Genomic DNA, 14,777 nt, shown 5'->3' with positions numbered 1-14,777 from the left:
ATATTGGTTTTCTAAACCAAACAACCCCTTTAAGATTAGTTTACTATAACACGTGCAATTCTCTCTAGGAGAGAGGTTTTCCAGGATTAAGATATTGATGATGTATTCTCATGGAAGCAATGTTTTCAATATTAGGCACCCTATGGCTTATACAACATTGTGGAGAGCATCCTCAGTACTATAGGGCCTTTGGAAGTTAGGCCCCACATTAGTTTGGTATCATGCGCATATCTCATGGATAGTATGAACCTACTCAAGACCACCACTCTCCACATTACTATAGTAATGATAATTAATTTAAATAGTGGGGCACAGACCCTTGGTAATGGTGTGCTTCTTTCTTGCAGAAGATGGAAAGGGGGCAAACAAGCTCAAGCCCTCTAGTGTAAAGATGTGTTTTCTCCAGACTTTCTTCCTGACATTGAACTATTTTGAAAGGATTGGTCTAGACATTATGGAAAACGCCGTTCTAGAGCATTCAAGTCCCATTATCCACATACCAATGATCTAGACAACTACTGTCTGATGTCACATGACTTAAGGCAACAAAGTGACCAAGAGGAGAAAGGCCAACCAGCTTGCTCCTCTTGTGCATATCTACCAACTCCATTGCACAGATCCTGCATAGCTAGGCAAAATCACGTGGAGAAGGAAAGTTGCAACAATGTTGCAATGAAGGACGTTTGTTACGTCTGAAGTACATCTGTGCATGGGGAGTCCAGCTGCCGGGTTTTGATAATCTCCAATAAAGATGTACTTTATTCTGCTTACTATGTAGCAGAATGAACTTTCTTTTTCTATGCAACAAAGTGACCCCCTTGCAGGTGCAAATATAATACATTCACATTAGACATCTGATATAATGAACAAGCATTACATTGTTCTAAGTATTCAGGCTCTTCCTTCAGAACTACATGGAAGCTCATTAACCTATAGAACACAAACAGCAGCTTTCATCCAATAAGCAAGTCTGGCTTCTTAGTAATTCTGCCTGAGATTCCAACCTGTGTGATAGGTATTAAAGGGAACACCCTCCGTGACTCACCTGGCTCAGTGAGGCTACATAAGCACCTGCAAGTGGAGGAGTTACTACTGAGTACAGCACAACCTGCTGACATACAGAAGAACTGGAAGGGAGTGTAAAGTGAGGATCCACAGCACAGCCTGTGCAGCTCTCCAGTGGAAGGAATATAAGTAACTTCAGGACCCAGGGAAAACTTCTGGTAAGTTTAATGGGAAAGTTAGAGAGAAATAGCAGAGCTGAAGACGTATACATGGAACTGCAGATAGGTGCACTGCTTCATTTAATTCCGCGAACTACTTGGATTCACAAGTCATCCCAGAGATGTAAATTATTAGCAGTATTTTGCTTTATTTTTTGATAGCACCCTCGATTTCAGGGTGCTATACCGTATATATGAAAAGATGACAACATGTGCAAACCAACATGGACAACAGACTGGTACAGAGGGAGAAATGACCGATTCGGCTCTGCTACATCTCTATGAACATCAGTATGCCTGCTTTTCTCTAACTACAGTAACAGCTATAGAATTTCTGTTAAGTGTATCTTCTATTGGCAAATTTATGTTTTAGTTTTTAGAATTTTTTTTTTATTAAATTTTTTTAATTTTAATATTTTTTAATCTTGTTAAAACATTTGCGATTCGTCCCAATCATGTCATAAAGTAGTGAGCTAAACTGGAAAATTACTTATACATTAAGTAATAGCAGAATAATGCGTAACCGATGCAAGCTGCTTTTGCAGTGAAGTACCACATCTGAATATAATGAAACCTATAGGATACTCGGCAATTGCTTAAATAACAATCAATTAACAGTGTTTTTAGCAGAATTGCTCCTTTTAGACAACTCCTATTGTATATTAACCTGAAGCGTCTGATATGTCACCGCATTGCAGCCAGAGTCATTTACATACAGTAACTATGTATTTGGGAATTGCTATTCATGCAGTTCCCTATGTTGATAAAAGGTCTCTAGTCTGGTTTGGGCTCCTGGTTTTCTAGTAGGCAGATGTAGGAGTATTGCTTGGTGGCATCCACATGCTTTCCCCCGATGCCTGCAGTAATGGATTATTATGATGTCATGATGGCTTGTGTGGCTCATACAGAAGGTATGATGGGGAGAACAGTTGATGCATATCCTCATAGAGGACCATGTACTGTTAATAAGGGCTCGTTCGCATCAGCGTTAGGGAGTTCCGTTTTTCTACAGAAGTAGCAATCATTACCATGACGGGTGCATCATGGTAACTCGATTTACAGCAATGAAGTTACATAATGTGTTCCATGTTAAGTTAAGATTTGCTACGTCTGTAGGTGATATTTTAAGGCTTCTTGTTCTGCAGCAGCCGCCTCTTGCCCTGTGGGAATGTTCTACTGATCCTGTTCTGCACAGTTATATGTGGAGTGCATTTTATTTTTCGGGTGTGTGTGAAGTTTTTTTCCTGAGGCGTGGTACTGTGGATAAATATAGACGGCATCCTAATAAAATCTGCCTTGTTTTGGTTCTCGAGGAATGCGCTTGATATTATTAGGTGCCCGGCTTTTTAAGGCCGAGGCGCTGATCTTCTCATTAAGTCGTGCATTAAAGTATACGTGCATGAAGAATTTTTCCGTCCGATGTTCGGACGGAAAAAACTGGTCCAAAATTAGATGGAAATAGAACACATTCATTTCAATAGGAATATTCACGACTTGGAGTTTTTTTTGTAATTTGAACCGTGCGATAAAAAAAAAAGTTGCAGCATGTCCTATTTTGGTGCTATTGTTGTACTAAAATCGCCCATTCAAATCTATGGGGGTGTTTTGTTTTTGTTTTTTTAAGTGTTGCACTTGCATGATGTGAGTGCGATCCGTTTTAAATGCATGCAACCATGACGTCTGCAAATGAAAAAAAAGACGCACATGAAAAATGCTGGAACAAAATATGTAAATCGTGCAGAAAAGAAAAAAAAAAACGCACAAAAATGGCACCGATTTTCTGCACTGAATTCACAGTCGCCTGCGTGAATATACTCTTTCGCTGTCCGTTTTACTGCATTGGCCCAAATACAGTTAACAGCACTTTATTATACAACATAGAAGTATAGCGAATACGTAATGTTGTTAACTGGAGGACACTAGTTAAACCCACATACTGCGGATCTCTAAGGGGTTGTCTAGGAATAACGATGCAGCGACTGAGTTTATCATGTGACCAGCTCTGATGAGGATTTATTACAATATTATCAAACATATTTGTAAATATTTTACTATTGTGTTCTCAAAATATTAGTATCAGAGTCATCATGGGGCGCAGAAGAAACAGTTAAATAAGTTTTGCTCTGCTACATCCGCATTGTTGGCTTTTAAGCAAACAACTGAAGACCTGGAGTGCTTCAACTTTCTCATATACTATTATTCTTGTATTTGCATTCTCAAGGACCAGAGGCAGTTGGGAGATCAGGTGATGGGGTAGTGTGTATGCACACAGCCATCCATACACAGGGGGTAGCTATAGAGTGCAGTTGCACATGGGCCCTGGTGCCTCAGGTGGATCAACGGCTCTCTGCCACATAACAGGACATCATTATCATCCATGGTAGGTTGGGGGCTATAAGTTATAGATTTCATATTGGTGTCCAGGAGCTTTATATTACACCTCTGACCATAGACATGGAATAGCTCCGGTACCCCATGACTATGAAACAGCAACTGCACTTTTTACAAACTTTTGACAAGTCAGTGCGACACGTCAAAAGTTTTGATCAGTGGGGGTCTTGCTACTGAGACCCACACTGGTAGCTCAAACGAGGGGCTACAGTTAGAATTGTTATGCGGGAAAGACACAATCTGTACACCGATCTTCCATCCATGGTACCCAATAGTACTGGTGTAGAAGAGAGGGCTGGGACTTTTGTATTGTGCATATGGCAGCACACGCATCTCATGGCCATATATCAGAGCACACGTGTATTTATTGCTATTTGTACTACACAAGCACATAAGGATCCCTTCATGGTAATTTGTAAGGCATGACTCAGTGGCCGAGGGAGTATGCTGAGTAGTTGACACAGGCTGGGCTGTGACTAGGACCAGAGCCAGGCTGTAGTGTATCTGATATAAAGTGTCTATAGTCACTCGGTGTTCTAGCTGGAGCGATGGATAAGAGATTGGCATGGCGTACTCAGGGAGGGATTGCCTTTATAGTCAACAGAACAATCCTTACAACTGAAATTTTAAGTAAAGAGTTTCAAATCAGCTTATCGGCAGGGATCACCAGCGGCAGATCCTCGGAAAACCCCTTCAATAATGCCAGCTGAGGTTATGACTGGCATGGTGCTGCTGCTGCCAAGGTGCTTTACACATTTCTCTTCTGGCAGTATAGTGCCAACCCAGCTTTGAGCAATTCATTTGAGGAAAAATGGTTGCTAGGGATATAAACTGCCTTACAACAAGTCTTTTATATGACATTGTCAGAGTTCATATCACTGGTAACCAATATCAGATTTACAGCTTAAAAGGGAAAGTTGACTATAAACATTCTGTGTCATCATGGGGGTCTATTCCCTGTAATATCCACCAATGGTGAAGGGACCTCAACACTTATCTGAGCACCGCATCCCTATCTGTCATCCCCGGGAATGTAGTTGGAATTTCTCATTTGCAAAGATACCCAATAATGACCACTTCTGAAGTTTCTAAGACTGAATTGGAACTCAGCTGATCCCTAAGAAGGGACTACTATCACTACTCAGACCAACGTTTTCCTTTCTTAAAGAGAATCTATCTCCAGTTTTTACAACTCTCTGAGAGCAGCACAGGGTAGTGACAGTCACTCCGATGCAGTACGTATCCGAGCAGTAGTTTGTGAGAAACTTGGATTCTATTCGCAGCACATATAGAAAAAGATTACAGGAAGTAGTCAATATCCATGAGCTGCAGTTAGCTTCGTGCACTGTGCCCTTTCTGTGGGTAGAGAAACTGCTGCAAAAAGTGGCTGCAGGGTGGCATGGGCATCATGACTATTAAGGACTACTATAATAAATTCCAAGTTTCTCCCAAACTACTGCACAGATACATACAGCAGGCATAGTGCTGTAATCAGTGGAACTGTCTCTACCTTACATGCAGCAAAAAGATGGCGACAGATTACCTATATAGTGATACAATTTTTACATCATCATTAAACTTAGGCATATAGGCATAGATCTTAGTCCTTTTCTAAAGGTCCATGCCGCATTTCCTGAGGCTTGCGTGTATCTGAGCTCATAGGCAAAGTTGCCAACTGTACCTAAAATCCGAAGCCGTCCATGAAAATATGGAACTTTTACAGTCTGTAAAAAAAAAAAAAATGTTGATATGCCCATGACCTCATGAAGCCGGAGAAGCTTGCGTGGGTCATTGTGATGGTAATTATCATTTTACAATCCGCAGTAAATGCAGCTGACGTCTTCATGGCCGTAATCTGGATTGCAGACGTATCATATATAGTCTTTATTATTTCTTATGGTTTTTCCAACATAAAACAAAAGCTTTTCTGTTCCAGACTGGCACCCTTGCCCATAGGGTTAGCTCTACAATCAGCCCTCACCATCACCCTTGCCCATAGAGTTAACTCTACAATCAGCCTTCACCATCACCCTTGCTCATAGGGTTAACTCTACAATTAGCCTTCACCATTATCCTTGCCCATAGGGTTAGCTCTACAATCAGCCTTCGCCATCACCCTTGCCCATAGGGTTAACTCTACAATCAGCCTTCACCATCATCCTAACACACGTTCCCATCCTATCAGCTGCCATCAGCTATTGTGACTGAGGAATGAATATTTTAAAACCAGTTTGGACACAAAATCTTCCAGTACAAGCCGTGTTCAACTGGTTTATGAATGCATTCTCATGAAAACAAAAGCAGCCAATTTAATGGTTACTAATTATAAATGACTTAATTACCACCAATCACTCGTAACTACTGTACACAAGAGCAGAAGAACCAGCCCATCCCGCCTGAGACCCAGTACACACTGACCGCAGTCGCCGGCAGGATAGCCTTCACCTTGGGATTCAAGTAGCCTCCCTAACTCTGTATCTAAATACTCTGGTCAAACCAGACCGGCTTGCTGGCAGCCTCCTGGCATCTATCAGCCGGGACGTAAAACTAGAATATGGACATGAAAATTAGCGGCTTCACAGGATACATTTTTCTTTTGCCCGGTGATGGATCCCTCTTATTTACAGATCCCGTTTTCTAAATATCATCTAATAAATGTTGACGTCCTGCTCTGATAATATATAGAGTCGTTCGAAAAGTCAGACTAGAAGCAGCGCATGATTTATGTCGCTCAATTATATTTACCCGCTATCAGAAAGATCGTCGCGTTTTGGGGTCAATAAAGATATACAGTGTGACAGTATCTTACGCCACGGATGGAACACAGTATGCCTTACAGCTAGATTTTATAGCGCACTTAAATGCATGCAGCATGCCGAAATCTATCAAATGACCAGTGCGTTAACCATAACTGGGGTCTCAGAGAGAAATTGTAATGTTTTGTACCTTGTAAGGACCATGAAGTTTTATGTGATCACCGGAGAAACCAGTAAATGTTGTCTGAGGAAGTCTTACATCATAAGAACTCGAGGCCGAGCATCTAGGACGTAAACTTCAATAGGATAGATGGATTGGGGTCCAGGAACTCATCCATCTATCCAGGAGTGATGGATGAGTTCGTGGACCTCAATGCAAAATCTGTAACAAGGTCCCCCCAACTGTTCTGTAGCATTGGGGTAAAGGACTCCAGGATCTGGGGGCGACCGCACCTTCTGCACCGCCTATAGTAAAGTCTTTGCTCCAAGATCATATGCTACTAACATTTTAAGCCATCAGTAGCTAACAAGAGTATGTGAGTCTCGGGGGTTAGGTAATTCCTATAAAGTCAGGCAATAAGGGTATGTACTACTGTAGGTCTCCGGAGGGACATGAATGCCCCTTTGTCAGCATGTGATGAGGTCCCTGTCTGCCCCGGCAGTATGCTCCTCTCCCCCGGCTGCTTGTGATGAGGTCGTGTTGAGAGATGCTGAACAGAGATACAATAATGTGCAGCCATGACCAGCGATCACATGACAGCGCTGACACAGGGACACTCATCCACGTGTGCCTTCATCCGAGAGCCCGACTAATGCTTATGTAAGAAACTCGCCACATTAATAAGTCAACAATGTCATCCTGGTAAAGACTCACCACTCATTCATGTACAAGTTATGCCAGTATAAATGCCAGTGCAAAGTGCCCAGTCATGCCATGCCAAGCTAACATGTTCCATACTGCGTAATATTGCATAGGCAGATGGAAGCCAGGGAAGTAAAAGGAGTTATTGGCTATAAGTATGGGTATTCCAGGAACATCAGGGACACCTGGCATCCTGTATTTAATGTACAGTTGAGGTAGGTACAGGGAATGGGCTAATAAAACGGCTGCTCCTTATGCATATAAGCAACAGGTGACATTTAGGATACATACTGCATGTGCTATACAACGTAAACTACCAAATAAATTAGATATGTAGCAGAGCTGAGTTTGTGATTTGATATTATATCATGTAAGCATTTCCATAGAACTGCAGGTAAACCTACTGCTATCTTAAAGCAGTTTTGTCACATTGTTCTATAGATTACCTGTCTTAAAGATAGGTCCTCATTGGGGATCCGTCCCTTAAGATCCCACTGATTCCAGGCACCACTGTCATTATGGACAGCATAAGGAAGTGCAGCGGCCCTGGTAGGTATTGCAAGTGCAGCTCCCACTGAACTCAATGGGAACGTCGTCTGCAATACCAACCCAGGCCACTGCACTATGGTCAGCGCTTTCTGCTTCCTGCACAGTCTGTGGTGACAGCGACATTGGAAATCAGCCGGGATCTTGAGTGCTGAATCCCTGCCAATCTACTATTATGACCTATCCCGAATATAGGTCATCAATAGTACAAAGTGACAAATCCCCTTTAACTCATTGACCCATCACTATGCAAATGAAGACGCCAAAGAGTTAAAGTGGCAAATTTAGCTTCCTCCATTACTTTTTAGCAGGTTTTCATACACACTGGAATATTCTGCTGCAGAATATCAAAATCTGCCCAAATCCACAGGCCTAAATGTGTCTTTTGTTGCAGAATTGAAGGCAGAATTAAGTCATTTTCAAACCTGCATCCAAATCCACACTGTGGGTAGAGTGGATACAAAGTGCCCAAACCCATTTAATGCAATACATATAGGCACTTGGGCTAAGGGGCGATTCACTGCAGCCACCCCCCTAGCTGTTGCCCTTTGGAGATGTAGCGGTGGGTAATAAATCATTTTACTGGCCCACAAATAAGCATTACTTTGCATACCTTTCATGTTGGCATTCTGCATGTGACATCCGGGCACGAGCTAAAACAAAAGCGCAGATTAAAAGTGACAAACACTATAAACACGGATTGCTCCGACTGCGTTGGATATCCCGCCAGGACACTCACATCCTATTTTACAGCTCATATAAAAAGCACAATATAATTATTGCGGTTGTAAGAGGGGATAACACAAGCTAAAGCTCTAGCAATAAATATACTATATACACCACATCACATCAAAAGGCCTATAAATATTACACATTATTCTTGTCGGAGGAAGCAGCGCAAATTAATCTCGGCCATGAATCACACATAGATATGACTCACTATGCGCCACTCTGGGGTCAGACGTGACCTAGTTGTGCTACCGGAGATCCCACGGTGCAGAGAAGAAGCAGAATACTGAAAAGTATCAGAAAGCCAGGAAATGAGAATTAAACAGCAGCACAAACAATGGGGGACATTTAGGAAATCTATCCATACAATGGTGGCTTCTCCTTTAATAGGAAGTCACATGTTGGAGTCTGAGTAGTATACTACACTAATACAACAAGCTGCAGATGCATTTTGCTGCATGGCGGGGGGAATGGGGGGGGGGGGGGGGGTTCAAGTACAAGGAAATCAGATAATGGGAAAATACCTGCAAGTAATATCATTAGCGACCGTGACAATGCACTCTAGAATTTCTGTTCCTGGACTTCCAGGTGCGCGGTGCATGTCACAACACCACTACAACCAGGATGGAAGTTTACTACAAGTCTATAAAAGGGAATTTCGTCATTCGTTACTCAACCAACCATTGTTTTTGATGTAGACTTGAGTAAGGAGTTGCTGAGTCCCTGCGGCTATTAGCTCATAGCAGTTATCACAATATTATTATCTAGAGTACAAACAGTGGCAGGTACTGATAGGTCCATCTAAAGGCCCATTTACATGCAACAATACGATACTCACTAAACTGATGCCAGTGAAGTGTTCAGGTCTTCATTTTCATAGAACATTTGATATATTTAAGAAGTTCTGCCAATGTCCATCTTTTACATGGTCCTCTTTGTCTTAATAGGTCCTACTATGGACGCAGTTCCAGAAGTCTGGCATACACAGATGGAGCAAGAGGAAAACGGGGTAATAGTTCCTACTATGGACGCAGTTCCAGAAGTCTGGCATACACAGATGGAGCAAGAGGAAAACGGGGTAATAGTTCCTACTATGGACGCAGTTCCAGAAGTCTGGCATACACAGATGGAGCAAGAGGAAAACAGGGTAATAGTTCCTACTATGGACGCAGTTCCAGAAGTCTGGCATACACAGATGGAGCAAGAGGAAAACGGGGAAAGTAGACCGGAGTGCTCCATATGTTTCACCACCTATGACAACATATTCAAGACTCCAAAAGTCCTGCAGTGTTCACACGCCTTTTGCCTGGAGTGTGTAGCAAGACTAGTCGCCGCACTACCACCAGAAAACCAACATGACAAGCTCATGTGCCCCTTGTGCCGGCAACCCACACAAATCCCACAGCAGGGTGTCCCAGGACTACAAACGAGCAAAGAACTGCTGTCTAACCTACCTCCTCATTTACAGCATGAAGAGACCGTTTGGATTGAGGGGACAAAGCTTTGTTATAAGCAAGAACCAGAGTCCAATTCCACTCAATCAGAGACCTGCATTTGCGTTGACATTGGGTTGACTAAAAAAGAGGAACCACCAGAGCCAACACCACGGACTGGACTTCATAGATTTTGTTGTGGGTGTAGTGACTGGAAAAGACTTTTACTTATAGCCTTTATGGTGATCGTATTGTTCTGCATCCTTCTATGGCCAGTTCAGTGCATATTGAAGACTGGAAGCCTACGTTGTAGCTCAGATCCCGTTCCCACCAAGATGCCTTTTTCTTCTGAACTCGTAACACATAGCATGTTGGAAGGACATTAGAAGGACTATACCCATGTAAAGACGGAGATGGATGTGAATGACTGACTTGGGTGTCTTCTATAGTAGCTGGTTACAGTACAAGCATCCTTCAAATGCACTTTGTTCAAGTCTTTATTCAACCAGGTTCAAAACAAACCAAAGATGCCAAGACCTACCTGTGATCTCCTCATGGTGTAGATATAAAGGTGGCACTTCATAAGAAGGTTCAGCATGGTCTTGGGCATTAGATGTGACACTGGGGCGTTAGTTCTGTTTATGCACGTGTCAAAAATGTTGGGTTGGGTTTTCCAATGCCAGTCAGAAAATGCAGTATTACTTGAAGGCAACGCACGGACGCAAGGCTCAATCTATGTCACATGCGAGGGATGCGTTATCAGTGTTCAGAAACAAAATGGCAAGTTTTTGACCAAATCCATTATACATGTATAGGAGTTTCTGCATTTTTTTAAATAAGGAAATTATTCATAAAAACTACATTACTAGCATAATGGCATTTACATGCTCTATCAATGGTGCAGATCAAATCTCAGAGCTCATGAGGGGGTTATTCACAAAGTTTTTGTTTTATGAAAATGTTGGCCATTGAACGCTACTAATCAGAATTTTTGAGGGAGTTTATATAGCATCAGGCTCAAGTACACATCTTGGTCTTCCTTGTCATACACCATCGGCATATCACAGGGTCACTATAATTCCTATGAAGGTGTAGCTGTTAAAATGTGCAAGATGCATCCAAGACAAACCAGGTTGCTTCTCCATATATGTCCCCATACATCTGGCGGGCTAGTGAAATACGGAAACGGATGTCAGAACTAATCCCATGCTTGTCTAAGAGATCATTCATGGCCTCTGATGCGTGAGTTTTGATGCTAGATGCCTCCTTGCAAGCAGGGTTTTTCTGTCCGGCTACAGATGCCAGATGGTGCGCAAAATGTCAACAGTTGAGTCCACTTCCGGCATAAAAACTGGCCGAACATAACCGATCTGTTAACCCACACTTAAAAAGGAGTTATCCCATGATAGAAGTCTGCTCGTTGATGGTCTCATTAGTGAGCCCCCCACTGATCCCGAGAACATAGATCCCATCCCCCCCATCTTCTCAGCATTGCAGGCTCGCTTCACCCACACGGAGTGACGACAGACTGAACGGAGGTGCATGCACGGTGCTCTTCTATTATTTTCAATAGGGCTGATAGCAATAGCAGAGTACAAGTGCTCGGCTATCTCCATCAGCCCCACTGAAGCCGAATGGGGCAGCATATAGATACATGACCACCGCTCAATTTATTCTGCAGCCTTACTCACTGTAGGTAGTGCAGCAAGGCTGCAGAGAGGAAGGGAGAATTGGATCTCGTTCCTAGTATCATTGGGGATCTTAGCATTAAGACCCCTACCGATAAGATGTATCACCTATCCCATGGATACGTAATAAAAGTCTATCTTGGGATAACCTCTTTAAGGCCCTTTTACGTGGACCGATCAATGAGTTTCAAAGAACCATTAGATAGCCAAATTCAGACTCTGTGTGGCACCACCACTTGTTCATGTGATCCATTGTCCCCCAGAGAATCATTGTTGTCAGCAGCACATTTCTCGTTCACACGGGAAGATCTACTGCAGAGGTGGCCAAAAATATCCAACCCCTCCAGTTTTGGCTGATGTCAATAAAGTCAACCATAAGATTACTGAAATAAGTACTCAACAAGATTTTACATAGGGCCAATTGAGTCGATGGAACCCCCCCCCCACACACATAGGGGACACTGGTCACACACCTCTGTTGTACGTCTGAGGGTAGGGTATTTGCACATCTCCATACCGGACTACAGAATGCTGATTCTGCTCAGAGTTGGCCAATTTAGAAGGACATTACTTGGTTTTGCTACGTATTGTAAAATGTTTAATACATTTGTTGGCTGACATTATTAAGGATTAGAATTACTCAACATGTCAATAACGTTTTATAATCATCCAGTAATCCTACTTAGCCATTCACATTTTCAGTATCCTCACACTAATCCCGTGAAACTAAATTTCTCAGTTGCCAATGCCAGAGTTTGGATTACGATATATTTAGGAAATAAAGATTTCCGGTATGAAGTTGGTATAGAACAGGAGGGGACGTGTTGGGTTTTATTTGCTACAAATAACCATTTAACAAGTCGAGTAGAAGGAAGCCATTAAAAGGGGGAATTGGATTTTTATGCTTCTAAAATGCCAGGTTCCACTGCGATGCTGAATCACAAATAATGGATCTGTAAACAAGCATTTACTGCTATCAAGCACATTAAGGAACCGACATGAGGGATACTGGTTTTAAGATAGAGGTCACAACACTAAGAGGCTGAAATGTTGGAGGGCAAAGCAGGAAACTACGATTTCAAGCATAAAAAGACTTTATGTATTACTTATCTAAATTAGCACTTTAGAGGAGTCGTCTAGTTCTTCAAATACCCTATTAGGGTACTTGGAATTATTAAAAGGAGTGCCACATTCGGGATATTCTTCAATTAGTTGGAGCTGAGAATAGCTACAAGGATCTTCTCTCTTCCTGGAGGACTAAATCTGTCTGAGCATGACATAAATTGCCGATTGATATTATTAGACGCCATGTAATGCTTCGTTTTATCTGTGGAGGCGCTGCAGGAATTATAGCTGATTACTGGAAGTCCTAGTAGTGGGAAAGCCTGTGATCAAGAGATAGCAAAGTAAGGACAACCCAGTACTAGGTTATAAGATCGACAAATCTTCAGCTTCCATGGAAGAATGCATGTGTAGACACTAATTCAATTGATAATGGCAGAAAAAGAGTAAGGGCTTGTTCACATCTGCGTTGGAGGTTCTGCTCAGAGACTCAAGTTACAGATCGCCATTAAAGTGCAGCACTGCACTATTCTGTCCTGGAAAATGACAAAGGCCATAATGGAATCTGGGTCGACCCCATTATAGTCAACGGGGTCCATCTGGCACCACTCAGATCTGGCACATCAAAATTTATCACTTCTGGTTTTACAGTTGTTTGGCTCCGAGGAAGGAACCGAACAATAGAATAAAATGGTGTGAACAAGCCCTTAAAGGAACAAAGACATCTAACATCTTTCTCTAAGCAGTTCACACATCAGGTGGTCATGAAAGTCACTTTTAGATATTCACAAAGTGCCCTTTTACAGCATCCCAAGGGTAGTTATTGCACCTGGCCCCATTTTCAGATCCGGAGGAACCAGGACATTTTAGTATGCTGCCCCCTCACTAACTTCAGGGTGACTAAAGTAACCAGACACTTCCTCTCAAAAGTTTAAGTTGCACTGGGTTGAAATACCCCATTGCTAACTGGCTGCTATACAGAAGGGTAGAGCCTTGCACTAATGATTTTGCGCGGCCTTCTATGTATTATTTATTAGTTTCTTCCACCTGTACTTTATGCACTAGCTCAATGAAATGTACAAATATTCACCGTTGAGAGCAAATTGTGAGAAACAGAGACCTTAGCGTCTGACTGAATACACCCAACTTATTGTACAATGGTCAATGTGGCTGAAGCCTCCTTTAGTATTCTGCCATGTTCATGGTTTCTCAGTATTTTGTTTACGACTATGTATTTTCCAAGAAAACTGTTTAATAAAATGTTTCCTCATCATTTCTAAGTGATTGTTTGGAGAGTTTTTATACTTTATGGCACATTTCACCCTTGACTTGTAGATGGAGAGGCACATACTGGTGTATGGCGCAAATATCCATAAATAGAAGGATGAATTAACCTAATTTCTCTTTTATTTGGCATTAATCTAATATAAAATGACACATTTTGAGACCCAAGTCTCTTCCTTATTATATGCTGGAGGAAACCCTGATCAGTGCATGTTTTTGCCTCTCCACTGAACTTTATCACGCCTACTACCCATGGTATGGCATAGCCCTGGTTGACAGCAGCTTCCATGACACACTAGCCTCAATCTAAAGCACTGCTGTTGCAGCACCATACCCCCTACAGAGTACCCAGTGCCATCCATAGGGGTGCGCCACCAGTTTTTCTCCCTTCTTGTATCAGTTTGGCCCCTCTTGCACAGGATGACGATCAGGCGCTGAAGCACCCAGCAGCCGTCCCTCCAATCATCGCTCAGTGAATGGAGGCAGAGCAGGGTGGAGAACGTTCTGGCCCCCCCGGCTTTCATTCATAGTAAACGGGCAGTTGGTCATAGATGATAGTCTGCCTCTTTACACAGGCGAATGCAGCGGCAAACCAATGATGATATTTAGGCCTGCAGGACAGATCCGATCAGCTATTGCTGATTGTTCTTTCGCTGCACCTGTTTACACCTAACAATTATTGTGCAAACCGCTCAATACTTGTGCTATGGAAAAGGGCATTTAGAGGCAGCCCAAGTGGGTATGGGGTCCTTGAAAAGAGGGGGTTCAGCTAAGGTTGGCTGCATGCCTTATTTTATTAGACA

General features: G+C 42.5%; 1 protein-coding gene across 1 annotated transcript; it reads left to right on the top strand.

Annotated features, from left to right (window-relative positions):
• The first annotated feature begins 1,088 nt into the window (after window positions 1-1,088).
• RNF223 (ring finger protein 223) lies at window positions 1,089-13,970 on the top strand. Its single transcript, XM_066606899.1, has 2 exons — window positions 1,089-1,223; window positions 9,455-13,970. Exon 2 carries the CDS (start codon window positions 9,463-9,465, stop codon window positions 10,324-10,326), a length of 864 nt encoding a protein of 287 aa, XP_066462996.1. The 5' UTR covers window positions 1,089-1,223; window positions 9,455-9,462; the 3' UTR covers window positions 10,327-13,970.
• The last annotated feature ends 807 nt before the right edge of the window (window positions 13,971-14,777 follow it).

Source organism: Eleutherodactylus coqui, chromosome 6 (assembly GCF_035609145.1).
Source record: "Eleutherodactylus coqui strain aEleCoq1 chromosome 6, aEleCoq1.hap1, whole genome shotgun sequence".
In the NCBI taxonomy this organism is placed as follows: Eukaryota; Metazoa; Chordata; class Amphibia; order Anura; family Eleutherodactylidae; genus Eleutherodactylus; species Eleutherodactylus coqui.
The sequence above is the reverse complement of the archived record's forward strand: the minus strand, read 5'-3'. Positions and strand labels throughout refer to the sequence as shown.